This window comes from Nanorana parkeri, unplaced genomic scaffold (assembly GCF_000935625.1).
Source record: "Nanorana parkeri isolate BGI_ZX_2015 unplaced genomic scaffold, ASM93562v1 scaffold36, whole genome shotgun sequence".
Classification (NCBI taxonomy): domain Eukaryota; kingdom Metazoa; phylum Chordata; class Amphibia; order Anura; family Dicroglossidae; genus Nanorana; species Nanorana parkeri.
In genome coordinates this window covers 1,132,267-1,149,589 of record NW_017306304.1, presented here as the reverse complement: position 1 = coordinate 1,149,589, position 17,323 = coordinate 1,132,267, and the positions used below count along the sequence as shown (strand labels likewise).

The window sequence follows — 17,323 nt, the reverse complement described above, 5'->3', positions numbered from 1 at the left end:
AGACGAGCAGAAATAACAGTACACACATGGACACACACATATACACGCACACTACATGTATGTTATTCCTCTAACCCTCCTTTCAGCAGTGACTATACTATAAACTGCATCTACTTGATCTGTACAGTGCACAAATGTAGATCAGGATGTGTGTATGGTGTGTATGTACTAGGTCAGAGGTAGCCAAACTTCAGCCCTCCAGCTGTGGTGAAACTAAAAATCTCATCATGCATCTGCCTCTGGAAGTCATACCTGTGACTGTCTTGCAATGCCAATTGGGTCTTGTAGTTTCAGCACAGTTAGAAGGCCGAAGTTTGTCTACCCTTGTACTAGACAAATATTAGATTTAAAACCTATGTCAAGCTATATACTGACTAAATAATGTAACTTCACAGTTTATTTAGCCTTTGTTGTTCTACTACATTTTGGGCTGCTGGTCAGTTAGCTTCCAAGTTTGGAAATAATGTAAAATCTGCGCTTATGGAAGGAGTGAAATATAAAAGCTGCTGCGCTATGGTTTGTAGAAACTGTGAAAAAAGTGAATGTGCAGCGCTGCACATTCACTTTTTTCACAGCTTCCAAGTTTAACCGAGCTGTCAAATCTCGTTAACATTCCTCTGTAAGAACATGATCATGTAAATTGTATGTGATGTCAAAAACAAGAAAATTGTAGCATTCTTTTGAAGCCTAGAAATTACATTTACACTAAATTGTGCTGAAACAAAATGCTAATGACATACGAAAGTGGAAAGCTTGTACAGAAATAGATAGGTAACTCAATTCTTTCTGCATTAGCCTAAGCTGTCATTCTCTCATGGAGGAATCTTAATGAAAGCTAGAAGTATTTAATTGTCTCTTGGAAGCCTGTGTAGAATGTTGTTTTTCTAGTGTTTAATGCAGACAGGAGGAGCAGCTATTCTCAGTCTTTACAAAGATCACCCCAAGTATTACTGTGCTTTTGACAATAACTTTAGAGATGCAGACTGTTAGACATGTGTTGCTCTGCATGTACAGATACCAACACGTCTGTAGCTTGGTCATAGTTAACTTTTTGAACACTTTAAGGTAAACCTTAAAATCAGGTTAGTATGAATATGTGGGATACCATTAACATGTTTCCATTTCTTCTCATTGATAATAATACTTATAATAGGCACATGGTATGGTACAAAAACTCTTATAGTCACATAATATATAATTGAAAAGACAAATATATAAGACATTTAGCTATGTGCGTAATCGGCATGTGCAAATAGTAGTGGAGAACTTTGGAAGATCAAGAAATCTTACTGGTAATCTGAGAGTGGCTTAATTGCACTAAATCCTGTTATGAATGATTGTGCCATACAGCGAAGTTAGTCCATTCATAGCCAGTTTGTACACTCCAGTTCTAAAACCAAAGTTCCATTAGTGTTGGATAGAGCCAGTAGTGCTAAGTGGGCATCTAAGCTGTGCCCCCCCCCCCCCCCCCCCCACTCCCCCCCCCAAAGAGGGGGGTTTTCCCCCCCCCCCCCCCTCCACTGCCCACCACAAAAGGGGAGGGTCTGGAACAATTAAAACATCACATGAACATGTGTGGTGACATCATCATTGTACTTGAGCTCATGGGAACAAAGGTACAAGCCATGCAAACATAAAAACAATTCTCTTCAGCAGTAGAAGATTCACTGTGGACTAGATAACAACAATCATGCTGGCCTATACCATTTTATATAACAGGTTATGCTGCATTTTACTTGTATTGCATACATAAAATGAAATATATGTGCCATAACCCCCCCAAAAAAAGCTGGCGACATAAAAAGGAATTTGTATAAATGTATCTATATATAGCTATATCTGTTGGAAAATAAGCGTTACCTAGCTTGGCCAATGGATGCACAACCACAAGAGCTGAAGGTCTTTGCATATTCCCCCGGAGACGTGTCCAGCTGTGTGTGTTCTTCCTATGCATTCTTATTATTGATGGATGCAACCAGTCAGTCAACCATATGTGGTCCTCGAATGCAGCTATACCAAATGGATGGCCTGCAAAATGTATACAAGTATAATAATCGGCAGCTGTTACCTTGTATTACACATTTTAATAAAACTTTTAATAACCTATAGATGAAGAGGGTAATGATGAACTAATGACTATGTTGTCTGTCCACTAGATTAGCCACCCCCTATACCAGGGGTAGGTGGTGCAAATACAAATCCCATTAGGAATTGCAAGACTCTGACAGCTCAGGCCTGACTCCCAGAGGCAGATGCATGTTTGGATTTGTAGTTTTACCACACCTGGAGGGCTGGAGTTTGCCTGCCTCTGCCCTATACAGTGCAATGACAACAGTGAAAAAGGTGGCTAGGGTACAGTGGAGATGTTGATTTTTTTTACTTACTACAAATTATATACACACGATTACAAAAGTCAGATGAGTGTGAAATAATACCACCCTTGGGGCTTCATGTATAAAAGTTCCACCCGACTACTGCTCGCATAGCACTAGCAGCCCTAGATGGTGTTGATGAGTACAGGAATTTCCTATGCTAGTCAGCACCATCTAGGGGCGCTAGTGCCATGCATTATACAGAGGAAGAACTTTTATACATGAAGGACTTAAGGTATAACTAAAGCCAAAATCTGCTTTCTACTTTGGATGGAGTGAGGAACGATTGGAAACCCTGTGAGATTTTTATTGCTGTCCATGTCCTGTTCTGGTCACAACTGTCTAAGAGGGGATTTTTGCTCACTTTAGAGAGATTTCCTCTCACTTGCTTATGTGTCTCTGGGGACAGGAAATCAAAGGAAAGCCATCTAATGTCACACAGACAGCAAAAAATAAAACTTAAAGGAGTTTTATCCAGAACTTGAAAAGAACATTTTGGTTTTAGAAACACTTTAACTGTGTTTTTTTTATAAACTATTGACACATTTTTATACTGCTTTGATACAGTCTGTACACACAATTACTAAAGACTGATGGATGTGGAATAATACCACTTTCACAATACAACTTATAACTCAGATATCTGCATTGCTTATGTACTTTGAATACATTTACATATAAACATAATAACCAAGTTGTAATTAATGCTTCTACTACATTACATTCACACAGCAGCAGTTGTCTGTACGTATTCGGCCAGAAAAACAATGCACTTTAATGTGCACTGTTCAGACATTTGCGGCGGCCGCACGGTATGAAACCATGCAGCCCGCAAAATAGTACAAGCGTGATTTTTTTACAATTCCGCACATTCGCGGCTATATAATAGCCACAAACGAGCGGAATACTTGCGGGTGAAAGATTTTAGCGTTTGCATTGCCGCGCGGTCTTCCGCATGGGAAATGCAAACGCTATATGTGAATGAGGATCTCTATTGATCTTGGTAAGATGACATCTCACACATCAATAACAAAGATAACACCATACACTAGGTATTTGAGGTTTAAATAACACAAGTTTCAGCTGCATACTCCCTACAGAGGTTCTAATCAATGGCACCAAATCTTGAATATTCTAATATTTGAAGTCATTTGTTCACATATATTACCTTTATCTATATACACTATTTAAAGGAAGATCTACAGGTCTATTCACTAAAGGGTGAAGAGTTTGGAGAAGGCAGGAGAACAATCTAGGACAACATAGCTGAACTGGATAGTGAGCTGAATTGGAGAATTTTTCCAAATCAGCTATTTTGGCCTAGATTGTTCACTTCTCCTGCCTTCTCCAAATTCTTCATCCTTTAGTGAACAGACCTGCTAATGTTTGCCTCTTCAAATATGTTGAAAAACAATTTCCAGTGGAGCTGTGTGAGGCAGGCAGGGCTTTTGCATACTGAGCAAGCGCCTAATGATCAGCACTGATCACTGGGTGTTTGTAAATAGCTGAGGACATATTAAGCTTACTATGTCTCCAGTTATTAATGAACAGGAGGTGCTACACATCACCTGTTCATTCATGACTGGGGGACATAGTAATCACTTATTCAGTCTCTGAACAGGCAGGAGCACTCTGAGGCTTCCTGTCTATTCATAACTGGGGAGTTATTCCTCAGTTTGTGAATGAACAGGAAGCATCTGTACTGAATGCTCCTGTTCATTCTGTGCAGGGGCTGTAGAATTAATATATTTATCTGTCATGATGTACAACTTCAAGCAGACTTGTAAAAAGTAAATATGGAAGGTGTTATACAGTTTACACCTTTGTAGTATAGGCATAGATTTTATATTTGCTATGTCATTCTGAACGTAGCTTTAATGTGCTGTTGGTATAGGTGATAGGTCTGTAATGTAAAGAAAGAAAGCATACAAATAATCTGATTTCTTATTTACAAAGTGCTTATTTTTAAATAACAAAATTTATCTGATTTTTGTAATACAAATATTATATAGTAATTTGACAGGTGTTTTTACCAAAACCTCACCTACATCATGGGATAGGCTGTGACGATTGGAGCCATCCAGATCCGAAGATTCAACGACAGATCTCTTGGCATCACACCAATATAGCTTATCAGTGAGGGTGTCCACAGTGATTCCACTAGGCCACATCAGGTTGGTATTAATCACAACTCTCCTCTCCATTCCTTCAAGACTGGAGCTTCCTATTTGAGGAGCAGATCCTATATCTGTCCAAAACAGTCTCCTAAAAAAGAAAAATAAGAAACAGAGGAATGCTAATTATATGGTATGGTATGGTATGGTATAATAAAGTTTTAAATATATACTATAATAGTAAACAATTTTTTTGTTGTTTTTCAAATCTATGAGTGTACCAGAGCACATAAAGGTGACTGTTCTTACATTTACAGCAAAGCTTGTGCTCAGGATCCACCACCCTAGCACCCCGAAATATGTGCTTCTTTTTATGCTGTACAAAACTTCCCCAGGCTCCCACATTTGATGTGCTCCTTGCCTATGCAACCTATTGTTTGACCCGAGCTATCATATGGGTAGCAAGCTTAGTGTTATGCTAATATCAACTTTGAGAAAGCTGGTATTTGCATAGGATTTTGGGGGGACAGCAGTGGAGGATCTCATCAAGCATTGGCACATGTAGCTTAGTGTATCTGCTATTCACTGTTAGCATTAGCAGTAACTTGATTAAAATAATGCACTATTGATTCATACCCAGCCTGTGAATGTACACAAATTCCTCTTGGCTGATGCAAACGTTCATGGATAATTTTTTCTCTGTTTTCTCCATTCAAGTCACTCCTTTCAATGCAGGATTTTCTATTTATCATGAAAAGAAACAAGATGATAAAAGTAATAAATACATTTCTGTTTATTCAAAAAATAAATAAACTGGCAGTGGCACTTAAAGACCTGCCACTATATAGCTATATCCTTATTTACTGTGTACTCACGCATGCATACACTTCGGCTGCAGCATACATACACATACACTGTACACTGCATGCCTAATTCAAAAGCACCCTATATTTGTTGCAGGAGGTATCTATCTTTTGACAGTGTTCACTTGACAAAGCTGCATTGCAAAATAGCCCAGAGTACTATTTCCTACGCGCCCTATATCCCTATATTAAAAGCAAATACATCACTACGACTGCACGCTAATCACCTGACTCCTACCAGGTCAAGTCATTTGCGACTCCTTTGTCTTCTGAGGTGTCACATAATGACCAGCACTTTGTGAGACAAAAGGTTTAATGTACTTAGCATTATTTGTAAGGCTATATTGCTTTCCATTATCATAGAGCAGCACATACAATACCCTAATTGTACTGCTCAAGATACAACTAGATGCATCCACAGTTAGAAATTGTCAGGCATTTTGGGACAGCTCACGGGGCTGTGGAGAGTTAAAAGCAATCTGAACATAGAAGATATGATATGGCGCGCACCCTGACTTCAGGGACATTGATGCATGCTAGAAGATGTTGTATGTGTAACCTGAGGTGTCTACAAACACCGTTGGGTACCTGCAATCACATAATAAGACGACCCATTCTAAAAAATATATGTTTCCTATAAAAAAAAAATTATATCAACCTCCTACAAGAAATATATAGGGTTATTCACTAAAGAGTGAAGAGTTTGGAGAAGGCAGGAGAAGTGAACAATCTAGGATAAAATAGCTGATTTGGAAAAAAATATCCAATTCAGCTCACTTTCCAGTTCAGCTATGATGTCCTAGATTGCTCACTTCTCCTGCCTTCTCCAAACTCTTCACCCTTTTGTGAATAACCCTGCTAGTCTTTTAAAACCAAATATGCTTTTATTTAATCCTCTATAAGATACTTACCCTCTGTCAGTCCAGTACAGCTTCCTGTTTATGGCATCAATCGTAAGTCCCTCTGGTGTGTCTATATCTTCTGTAATCACTTTTTTTCGACTGCTGCCATCCATCTTTGCACTTTCTATGCACTTCAGAGCTGTGTGTGCAAAGTAAATCTAAGAATAAAATTGTACAGACACATAAAACATAATGACTACAGATATGGGTTCTGAATTACTCACAGTAGTAAAATAAATGAATAACATATTATTCATTAATTTGCCCTAAAATAACGTTACAGTTCTATGTCTATAAACTCATATGAAATAAAAGGATATATAACACAGAACATCTGTTTGCACAGATACACACAATCTATCAAGACATATTTATGTATTCCAATTAAGGCTGTTATAGGAAGAAGTACTTAAGCAAGGTACACTTTATTAGCCCACTAAAAACTGGCTAAATAATTCAAACATTCTGTATGCCCCTTGACTTAAAATATTCTAAAACCTTGTACTGCAGGATAGGACATGACTAATTTTTGCTGTCACTATGACTTGCAGATGCACCAACTTGGATGAAAACCATGTAAGGCTGCCCTCTTGTGGTGTATTATGAGTATTACAGTCATAGGCACCTGCTGTGAGGTGAAGACATCTTAATATACTCTTAAAAACTGATCTAACTTTATTATGAAATTCTATTTATTTATTTTTTTATTCTATGATTGTAACATCCATTGGTTAAAATGTATATAGTTTTTTTATTTTTTTGTTTAGTTTTGATAGCGTAAGAAAGGATTAGAACTCCTGTCTGCTTTAAATTACTGTGTCTTTGCTGGGGAGCATCAACTTCTCTCTTTGTTCTGGTGACCATTATCTTTGGAACAGAAAGTTATGGGAAATCTGACATTTTACAGTTGTCTCCCAGTCAAGATGCGAGGGGAAATCCTTTAATGGGGACATCTATTCCAGTGACAACAAAGGCGGGACATCCCTTCACTTTGTTGAGATTGCTGGATTGGCCATGCCGGGATGACAAGCAGGAGTCTATTCATCACGGCAGACGCCACAAGTGTAATATTGTACATTGCGAACAAGCAGGTAAGAATCTTATACTGCAGAAAAGATATGTCTCTTCCACAATAAAAAAAAATGCTTATTTGAAACATTTTACTTGTGGTATCAAGTTCCACTTTAATGTAAAGAATGCTCATTGAGCATGAAGGTGATACGTATATGATTATCCAGAAGCGATCATTTTGCTTTATATTAAGATTTAAAGAAAACAACCCACTACACTATGCCACTGTAGTTCTAGAGGAGACATCACCCTTGCAAATAGACAGTTGCAGCCCTTTGGCTATGATGGTACTGACTTGTATAATTGGCATGATGGGCTAGTAGTTATAAGAGGTAGAGGTGCCACAAAAAAGGAACCAAGTTACTAAACTTCAACAACGAACCTAGACAGGTACTGGACATTCCATTCTTATCAAACATAAAAGCATGAAGCAGCCATTAAACTGTTTAATGCACACCCTAAACCTACCCACTGCTGTACAACAGGCACCCTTCAGTGCATATATGTACCACTTTTATTCCCATCCACCCCCTGATCGGCACAGATGCCCTGATAAAAATCCAGGTGTTTGGGGTAACTTAACCCTTTAGATTGAACAATACGTCTTTAGCTTTACTATATATCGGGGTACACATGGACATATTGGTTTTAATCAGCCTTGCAGACTGAACGAAAAAAACAATATGACAGATTCCTCCATCAACGCTAACAGCGTGGATGAGCGAATCTCCCGCTGTGTACATAATATTCCTACAGCAGAACTTGCTGATTGGCTGCAAACACTGTTTACGGCCACTCGCTCATTGGCTGCAAGCACATGATCCGCCAATGGTTTTATAGCATGTCTACAACTTTTGTTGGAGGTATAAGACTATCCACAGATTGAATTTCAGCTGATTCATAATGAATTAACTTAAATTCAATTCATGTGTATCCAGCTTAACAGCTTAAAAAAAGCCCTACAATTATCCTTTAACCTGATTGTAACACTAAGGGGTCTATTCACTAAGCTGCCGAAGGATCTAGCCGTAGCTTCGGCCGATCCTTCGGCTAGCTTCGGCCCCAGGACCCCTTCGGTTCAGTAGAACCGAAGGGGTGCTGTACGGGCTATTCACTATAGCCCGTACAGCTCCCGAACGTGGCCGAGCGGCTCAGTCGAGCCGAACGCATATGCATTGGCTCGGCGGACCCACGCTGAAAGCCGAAGCTGGCCGAGCGGCTGGCCATTGGCCGGCCGACAGCCTGCTTCTGACAGCTGGGCGGAGCCAGCCGTGATCTTACGGCTGGCTCCGGCCCCTTGCAGAGAGATTAGCATCCCTGGTTACCTGCTAACCAGGGACACTGATCTCCAAACAGCAAACTCTCCCTGGCGCTCCGGGAGTCTCCTGCTCCCGGCCGCCAAGGAGAGAAACACTGCTGTTTCTTTTTTTTCTTTATTCTGATATGTCAGCGATGTCACAAAAGAAAAAAAACAAAAACGTTTTTGCCCATTGGAATGCTCTGCTAGATTCCTATTGGCTATTTCAATTTGCAATAGCCAATAGTAAACTAGCATTGTACCCGCCCTCTGCTGCAGTTCTCCATCAGGTCTATCAGCAGAGGGCGGGTACAAGAGCGCCTGGGAGAGTTTGTTTTTTTTTTCGTTTTTTTTACGGCAGCAGAGCCGCCGGACCTTTCAGAAAATATATAATGTTGGGGGGTTTTACGTCATTTTCAGGCCTAAAATGTGGAATATAACATGGGTGCAAAAAATGAAAAAAGGGCCTCAGTCATGAAGGGGTTAAGGAATATATATAGTGTATTCTGCTCAGAAAAACAAGCCGCAATTCTGTGGATCACCATGAATAAAACAATTATTTCTTGAAATAAAGAATACATGCTGTGGAACAACTCCCCATGTGTACAACCTCTCACTCGTTTCACCGATCTGACTTAATCATAGAGGCGAAGGCAAGCCGGCTTTGCCTGAACCTGTGGAATGATGAACAGTCGGATGCCAGTCTAAGAATTGGAGCGGTGGACTATCTGCACTATGATATATATAGTGTATTGTTACGCTTAAAGTTTTACTATATGCTTTCTTTGGAAGGTCTTTTCTGTCTTTGGAAATGTCACTTTCTGTCATGCACATCCCCTGCAGTGAGTTTTTTGAAGAACTGGATCTGATGTTCTAAATCGTTACATTTCTTGGTTGGGTTATTCGTACAAATTCTGTATTATTGAGTACAGGATGAAAGCATAAATGAAATAATGGAGACATGGACATTCAAAACGGGATAATCCCTTAGGCCATAGGGCTTTGATATACAAAGTATACACAATCTGTTCAACATACACTACCCTATTTTCCTTAGGGTCATGGTCCAGTGCTAAGACTCTCCCCATTTGTGTATCCAGTAGACTGTCATAGTCTGTCCCATCAAAGTTCATTCTCCGGATGTCTTGTACATTTGTAAACAGTAGAAATGGCCGAGGACCTGTACTTAATGCACAAAGGAATATTATTCAGTTGAATATAGGACTAAATACTGTGAAAAAAAAATCAAAAAATGGAAAACAAAAGTCAAAACTACAGTATAGCTAGTATTTTCTAGTGAATAAAAATGGTTTATCTATATACCTTAGCTATGCCCGACACTATCTATTTTTCTTGATTAACCAAGCAAAATGACAAATTATTTAAATAATCTATGAAATCTACTGACCTGAAGCAAGGCAACGCTTCTTATCCCATTGCAGAGTATACTCGGGAAAACAGTCACACTCCCATTCTGCTCTTCTAGTCCTCCTGCATATCTGGCTACATCCACCGTTGTCAGGAGATGAGCAGCCTTGAAAACAACATGTCTGGAGAACTTATGATTTTGTGTTTTATATGCATTTACTATACATAACACATTAACATCTTTTGGGTTTTTTCAAGTATGAAGGTTTGATATATGTTTTTATTTCAGTCCTATGTCATGTTTCCCCTAATAAAATGATGTAATCACACAACTAGGTTTACAAGAAAGACAAAGGCAAATATATCAATATATAAATAAAATATCTGACAATTCTATGTGTAAATTTGACCTTTACTTGCTGAGTTCAGAAAACAACAGGCTTTATTCAGCAAAACAACTAAGATTAGTCTAGTACACCTCTAAATACAAGCATACTGGCTGCAAATGTAAATATAAAATGATTACACAATTCTTCAGATTCAACTAACTAAAGAAAATGTTAAATATTTAGAAAAATTAACTTTTTAGTCAACTTTTTAGTAATCAAGACAGAAAACATATACAAAAAAACACATATTTTTAACATAAATGTTATAGATAAAGTGAGTATACTGTTTTATATATTACTGTATTATCACAACAAACTAAATTTGGCCAAAATGGTCCCCGTATCATTCCATGATGTGCTGTATGTGAAAAGGCTGGAAGTGCAGTACTTGGTGGTAAGAGGGGACAGCTAGTTCATAAATGTAATCACACTCTTTTCTAGAATCTTTTGCATACCTGTACATGTTTTCCCATCACTAGCAAGCACTGATCCTTCTGGGCAGTAGCATATAGGTCCTCCAGCTGTCTGTACACAGCCATGACTGCAGTTTCTATTTTCTTGTAAGCAAGGTGTCACATCTAGCAGATTGAAAAATAGATATCTGATAAAATGCAGCTGTAAGCATTGTGAATTGAGCAAACATCTATAATTAACTACCAGACATATATAAATATTGTGATGGGTAGCAGGTGCTTTCATTTTCTATGTAAACCTAAGTGTTCTCATATGTTGTTCGCCTAAAAAACTGGTATTGTATAAATCAAATAAAGGACGGTCCGTTCTCAGGAATTTACAAACCAGGCTTTTATTCAAAACATGAGCAAAAGACAGCAACCACCTACAAAATGTCCAGACACGTTTCGCATAGCAGTAGCCGTATGAGTAAGCACTGCTGTGTGAAATATACTTTTTTTGTAGGGGGAGTAAGCACTGGATACCTTTATTACAGAACTGTAAATCTTTTATCCTTTCATTAAGAAAGGAGTGACATGGTGGCAAAAAGAGAGCAGAACCAAGAACCATTAAATTGTAGTATGGCATACATGAAAATGAGAACATAAGGACCTGGTTAGTGCTTATGCCTAAAGGGTGTTTGGTTATGTTACATAACGTGTTGGATTGGAGAGGACCTAGCTTTATATATTACTGAAATTGGACTGAAGGTTTGATGACAAGCTGCAGCTGACAAGTATTTGCGAACAGGAATTACAGTGGCGCAAGCTGCAGACTAAAGCTGGCCATACACTTTACAACCATCGCAAGACTTGGTTGTAAGCTAATTAAAAGCTTGTACGATCTGCCCATCTTGCACAGGCAGAACGTACTTGTGATCATCGCAAGCCCGCCCCGCTGAGCGGAGGGCTTCCGATGACTGCAATGCTGAGCTGCCCATGCGGCATTTGTCTTACGAGCATGACTCAAACCAGCCGAAAATCGTACGATTTTCCGCTAGTTTTTCAACACGTGCGTTAAGACAAAAGATGTGCGGCCGTACAGTAGAAACGGTTGCACGCCTTCCATACACCTGCCGATTATCGTACGATAGTGGGATTTCCTACGATTATCGTACGATAATCGGCAGGTGTATGGCCACCTTAACACTGACTTAAAGCGGACCTTCAATACCCATATCCACTTTAGTTTCCTGCAATCCTCACTTCCTATTCTGCAATATAAACGGACCATTTATTTATTCTTCTTATTATTATTTTGTCTTGCTCCACCCCCTCCCCGCCATTCTTGGCTAGGTGAGATTTACCTGTTCCTGCTCCTAAAGCCTCCTGGAATATACCGTCAGATATCCCAGGAGGCTGCAACAGGGACTCACAACGGCCAGTGGGCATACCTGGCCATGCAACATTGGGGGCCAGCTGCAGAACCCAGAAGAGACAGGCACCTACTGATGATGTCAGAGAAGGGCTGTGGTTGGGGATCAGCAGATCACAGCAGGACAAAGCTGGATTCACTGGGCAGGTGAGTATGTTTTCTGCTGAGAACCCAGCATAACTGGTAACAGGGAAAAGGAAAGCAGGACAGGGGGAGTGGTGACGTTCCTCTTTAAACTAGTTTAATGGTTTGTTTTATTTCTTTCACATAGTCGTACATGTTCCGTGCTGTCCGGTCACTTTTCTCTATTTATTTTTATTGTTCTGTGATCATTTATAATGGAGCTTACTCTGTAGCATATCAAATGGCTGCCAGGTGGGAGAGGCATTTTTGAAGGCACTGTGGGGAGAACAGATTTATAAACATTTTTCTGTTCATCATAAGACATTAAATGTCAGGGGTAGGCAACATCGGCACTCCAGTTATGAAAATAAAAGTCCCATGAGGCACTGCAAGACTCTGACAGCCAAAGGCATGACAACAAGAGGCGGAAGCATGATGGGAGTTGTAGTGTCACCACAGCTGGCGTGCCAAGATTGCCTGCCCTTGTTATAAGTCATTATAGTTCATCCTTAATTGCAGTGATCTCTAGAAATATTGTTAAAGCCAATCATTAACATCTCATGGGCTTTAACATGTCAATGTAATTCAAAAATGTGTCCTTAAATTATTTAAATCTACAAATTTAATTTAAACAATACCTAATGATTATTCCATAAAGGTCATTGTTCAGGCAATACCTATTATAAGGTTGACAACTCTCTCCAAATTGTGCTCCTGCTTTGTCATACTGTCACATATACCCCAGGTGAGGACTATAAATGACCATGCCGACACATATTGTACACGCACAATCCTCTGTTGTCACCTTTGGGAATCTAAAGTGGAGAGCATGCATGTGGACATTAAATGGCTGTAAAAGGCTGGAGAAGATCAGCAGCACCGAGATGCAACAAAAGATGAAAAACATTGAAAACATCACTCTATGATTTTAAAAAAAGGCATATCTAGTGCTTTAGCTAATTGTATGTTAACCAGTTGAATTTAGATCTACTTTAAATAATAATTGATTAATTACATATTCTAGAAGCTATTACCAGTCATGTGCAAGGTAATGACAATTCACTTTCTATTACCTTTTAAAAAAAAAAACAGATATAGAAACCAAAATCCTGTTGCATTCACCAAATTTACAGTAAGCTGCTCAAAGGTGGGCAAATCCAGCACATAGAAAGATGGTGAGAGGTCAGATCCAGGGCCGGATTTCCCACAAGGCCAACCAAGGCCAGCAGGAAGTAGAGGGGCAGCAGGGGTTTGGAATTCCTATCTCCTGACACCCGGGACATGTAGTTCCGGGCGCCGGGCGGGTTGCTGTTTTCTACATTTAGCCCTGCTTTGGGCAAGCAGAGCTAAGTGTACAGCGGGTTAGCCGCCGCTTGTTCTGTACAAGTGATCTTGGCGATGTCGCAGAGATCACTTGTATGCAGCCTGCAGGTCTGCCATTCTCCATTGGGGGGGTTGGCGGGTAGGGGGGCGCATTGAGAAACCTGGCCTTGGGGCAGCAGAGAGAGTAAATCCGGCCCTGGTCAGATCACTCAGATCACTAAAGCTTTATGAATGCTCTAATATTTTAACTACCCAGCCCAGTTATTACAAGTCAAGTCTAGATGGTAGCTGCACTGGGTGTGAAAAGTTATGTATAGGGCAACACAGATAACAACAAAGCTGTCAATCAGTGACCAATATATATTCTTTACTGCTCATTATGAGGAACTCATATTTTTTTATTTTAAACCCGCTGTTGTATGTGTGATTGTGCTTGTTATTTGCTGATGAATTCATTTCCCACAGTTTAACAGGAGAAAAAGTGGGGAGGTGAACACTGAACACCCTTATTAAAAAGCTGTTATTTTAATACTGAATCTGTAAATCTTTTGTCCTGTGATTATTCATGCAAGATTTGTTCATGTAATAGCTGCATAACACATGTTTAAAACAATGAAAGGCTAAATCTGTGTCTTGGAGCTAATTCCATTGTACACACTTCCTACAATTAACATTATAGATCGAAATGACAAATTACAGTTGCACAAACATGTCTGCAAAACACAGACACATATTACAGTGCATTTATCTGACTCTTCAATAGTCATCTCATTATAAAACAGCATTTACAGGAAATTTGTAATCTTCTACATTGAAGAGCTAGTCTAAACATTTTCATTAATCTAATGAACATAGAAGTAGAAAGCAAAATAATGAGAGTCGTTAAGTGGCAATATATAATTTGTAAAGTTACCTTAATGCAGCGAGAGTACTCATAAACTAACATGACTGACAGTTTCCTATAAGGTTGTTGATAACATTCTACTATGTAATTAGTGGCATCAATAATTATAGAGTGTAACTAGACCATTCAGGATGCTAGAATTTACTAAGAAAGACCAATGACACAAACCCAAATATTCTAGTGGATTGGACTGGCAAGAATTATAGGAAGTAGAGGGGAATCTTCCCAAAGACATAAAAAAATGCAACAGGGGTTCTAACAAACAAGGAAATAAACAAAAAAACAAACAAAAAAAGTTCTGCCTAGAGATACATCAGTTTTACTAATCATCCCAATGGAGCTTTAAACTAATTGTCTCTCATTTGCTAGTGCAAACTGGAAACATTGCATCCCGGTTTGTAGGAGTTCCCACAACCAGTCCCATACTGATCTGTGGTCTAGGATTTTAATATTTGGGAGAATTTTGGAAGTAATAATTTAGTTTTCATTTAATTAGCCACTTCAACCATCTTTGCTAAATGATATAAATGCAGTATGATTCTTTTTTTAGTTTCAGAATTGGAACATATTTAGCAGAGGCATACTGAGACAGGTGAATCCTACCAAAGTTAAAATTGATTATAGTTTCCTCTTTATCAGAAAGCAGAAAAAGCTTTACAGACATGCAAGCGGATATAAGAAGGGAACAAGAGATTCGTAAAGAAAAATGTCAGGATTTTATGTACAGAATGTAACATGAGCACACAGCATCTAAAGAAGAATGATAATGTCTTAGGCATCTGACCTGAAGGGCCCAGGTGCAGCTGTACCCTCTCTGCACCACCTGCTACTATGCCAAAGATGTTTGGTTAACTGTTATTACAAAAAAAAGAATCGAGAACTGAGAGTCACAAGGCTATATACAGTAACTAACACTTGCCCTGTGTTCCCATTGTTCAGTGTGAATGTTTGTGTACATTACCAGAATGTATGTAGTATTGTTTGCATACTGGTCACCCTGATATCAAAAGAACGCAACACAAACAGAATCTAAGCATGATATACTAGTTCCCCTCCAGCAAAGTTAGTGTTCGGCGAATAGGGACCACACTACAGAAGACTTTTACCACAAAGAGCAGGTAATCTAATGAAAGATAAGGTGTTTGATACTTCTGTAACTGCAAAGCTAACCTCTAACTAAAAAAAATGTTAGTTCATATGGGAAGTCCTATAAAGGCACCTCCTACAGCTTGTGTCACTGTAAGCTTCTGCAGGCTCAGGAAAACTGTCAGTCAGAGCCACTCATCCTCACTGTACTGCTCGCAAAATGTGCAAATAATTTCTCCAGGAGGAAGATGAGCCAACACTTTTTTCATAATAGAGATAACTGGGGGCAGAACTACCGGCATTGCAGCCAGTGCGACCACCCCAGGGCCCAAGGCTGGGGGGGGGGCACTGACAGGGGAGGAGGAGGCCAGGGCTGAGGCCCAGTAGTGGAGGCCAGCAGTGGCAGGTAAAGAGCTGCAGGTGCAGGGAAAGGGACCCCGACCAGCCCACCTGAGACCCTGCAGAGTCCACAATAGAGAGTCTCCATGGGCTGTGCAGGATCTATGGTGGGCTGATCGGGGTCTCAGGTGGACTCTGCAGGATCTCTGATGGGTCCAGAGTCCAGTGCATTGCTAAGTCCTGATTCCAGTGCATTGCTAAGTCCAGAGTCCAATTCATATACTGTTCTGCATTGCTGTATAATGTATTGCTGGGATTTGTAGTCCCTCTACAGCCAGTGCCATTCTGCATTGTAAGAATAAGCTTCTCTGCACAGAAACAAATGTGATTGGCTCAGTGTTCTCTGTACAGCACTGTGGTATATGTCAGAGCTATATAAATGTATAAAAATAGTGTGAGACTGTGGGGGGACATTTGCTCCTCTGGTGCAGAGACCGTTGGGGGGTCAGTGAGATCTGCTCCAGCACCAGGGTCCTTTATTCCTTAGGTCCGCCAGTGAGAGATAACTAAATTTAGTTCTTGGAAGACATCAAAAAAATGAAAGGTAATTCTTAAAATTGTATTTACTAATTTCCCTAGCTGTACATTTATTGTTACTGGAATATCTTGAGGACTGTTGGCAACTAGAAAGTAAGCAATCCAACTGACAGTAGAGAGAAACATCACAGAAGCTTTGGAGCCACCAGTGGTCTAAGGACTTCCATAAGGGAAGGAGTCTAAGAGGTACTTTGTCTTCACCAATGCCCCTCACAGAAGTTGGAACCTGGAGGTGCGGTCACTGCACTCAAGTAGACCAAACAGTGGAGTAAACAGGAAGGCCATGGAGTAAAATAGACCAGGAATCAGCCCCAACCAAGGAGCATTTTTTACAAAGTTGTAAGCAAGGGCGAAAATAGGTACCAAGGCAGGGTCAATAACCAGAGCAGATAGAGCCACGAAGATGAATCCAAACACTAATTTGACATCAGGGACAACTCACTTTAAAGTAACTTTAGTGAAAGCATATGCCAGCACATGTACATGTCGGCAGGAACAATGTACCTCGCTCTGTGAGCATTAGGTAGGAGGTTTGAAATTCCTGAATCACAAACATTTGGCTGAAACATTTGCAGGTTTGAATCATAAACAAGGAACCCCTATAATGTGAATCATAGTCTTTGCCCCTGGTCATGGAATGGATAACCCAGCCCCCTTTCTATAAAAGGGTGGGCTCACAGCAGCCACATTGCCAGTATGTGTTGGTGCTTTTAGGGAGAGTTGACAATTTTATTTATTTTGAAATTGG

General features: G+C 39.8%; 1 protein-coding gene across 1 annotated transcript in view; it reads right to left on the bottom strand.

Annotated features, from left to right (window-relative positions):
- EGF (epidermal growth factor) overlaps positions 1 to 17,323 on the bottom strand; it is a 107,029-nt gene that overhangs the window by 39,506 nt on the left and 50,200 nt on the right. Inside the window, exons 10-16 of the mRNA XM_018570047.1 lie at positions 10,832 to 10,954; positions 10,028 to 10,153; positions 9,663 to 9,799; positions 6,261 to 6,409; positions 5,123 to 5,227; positions 4,417 to 4,637; positions 1,861 to 2,028 (exon numbers count right to left, since the gene is read on the bottom strand). Coding sequence (XP_018425549.1) covers positions 1,861 to 2,028; positions 4,417 to 4,637; positions 5,123 to 5,227; positions 6,261 to 6,409; positions 9,663 to 9,799; positions 10,028 to 10,153; positions 10,832 to 10,954 — 1,029 coding nt within the window. The remainder of the gene's footprint in view (positions 1 to 1,860; positions 2,029 to 4,416; positions 4,638 to 5,122; positions 5,228 to 6,260; positions 6,410 to 9,662; positions 9,800 to 10,027; positions 10,154 to 10,831; positions 10,955 to 17,323) is intronic.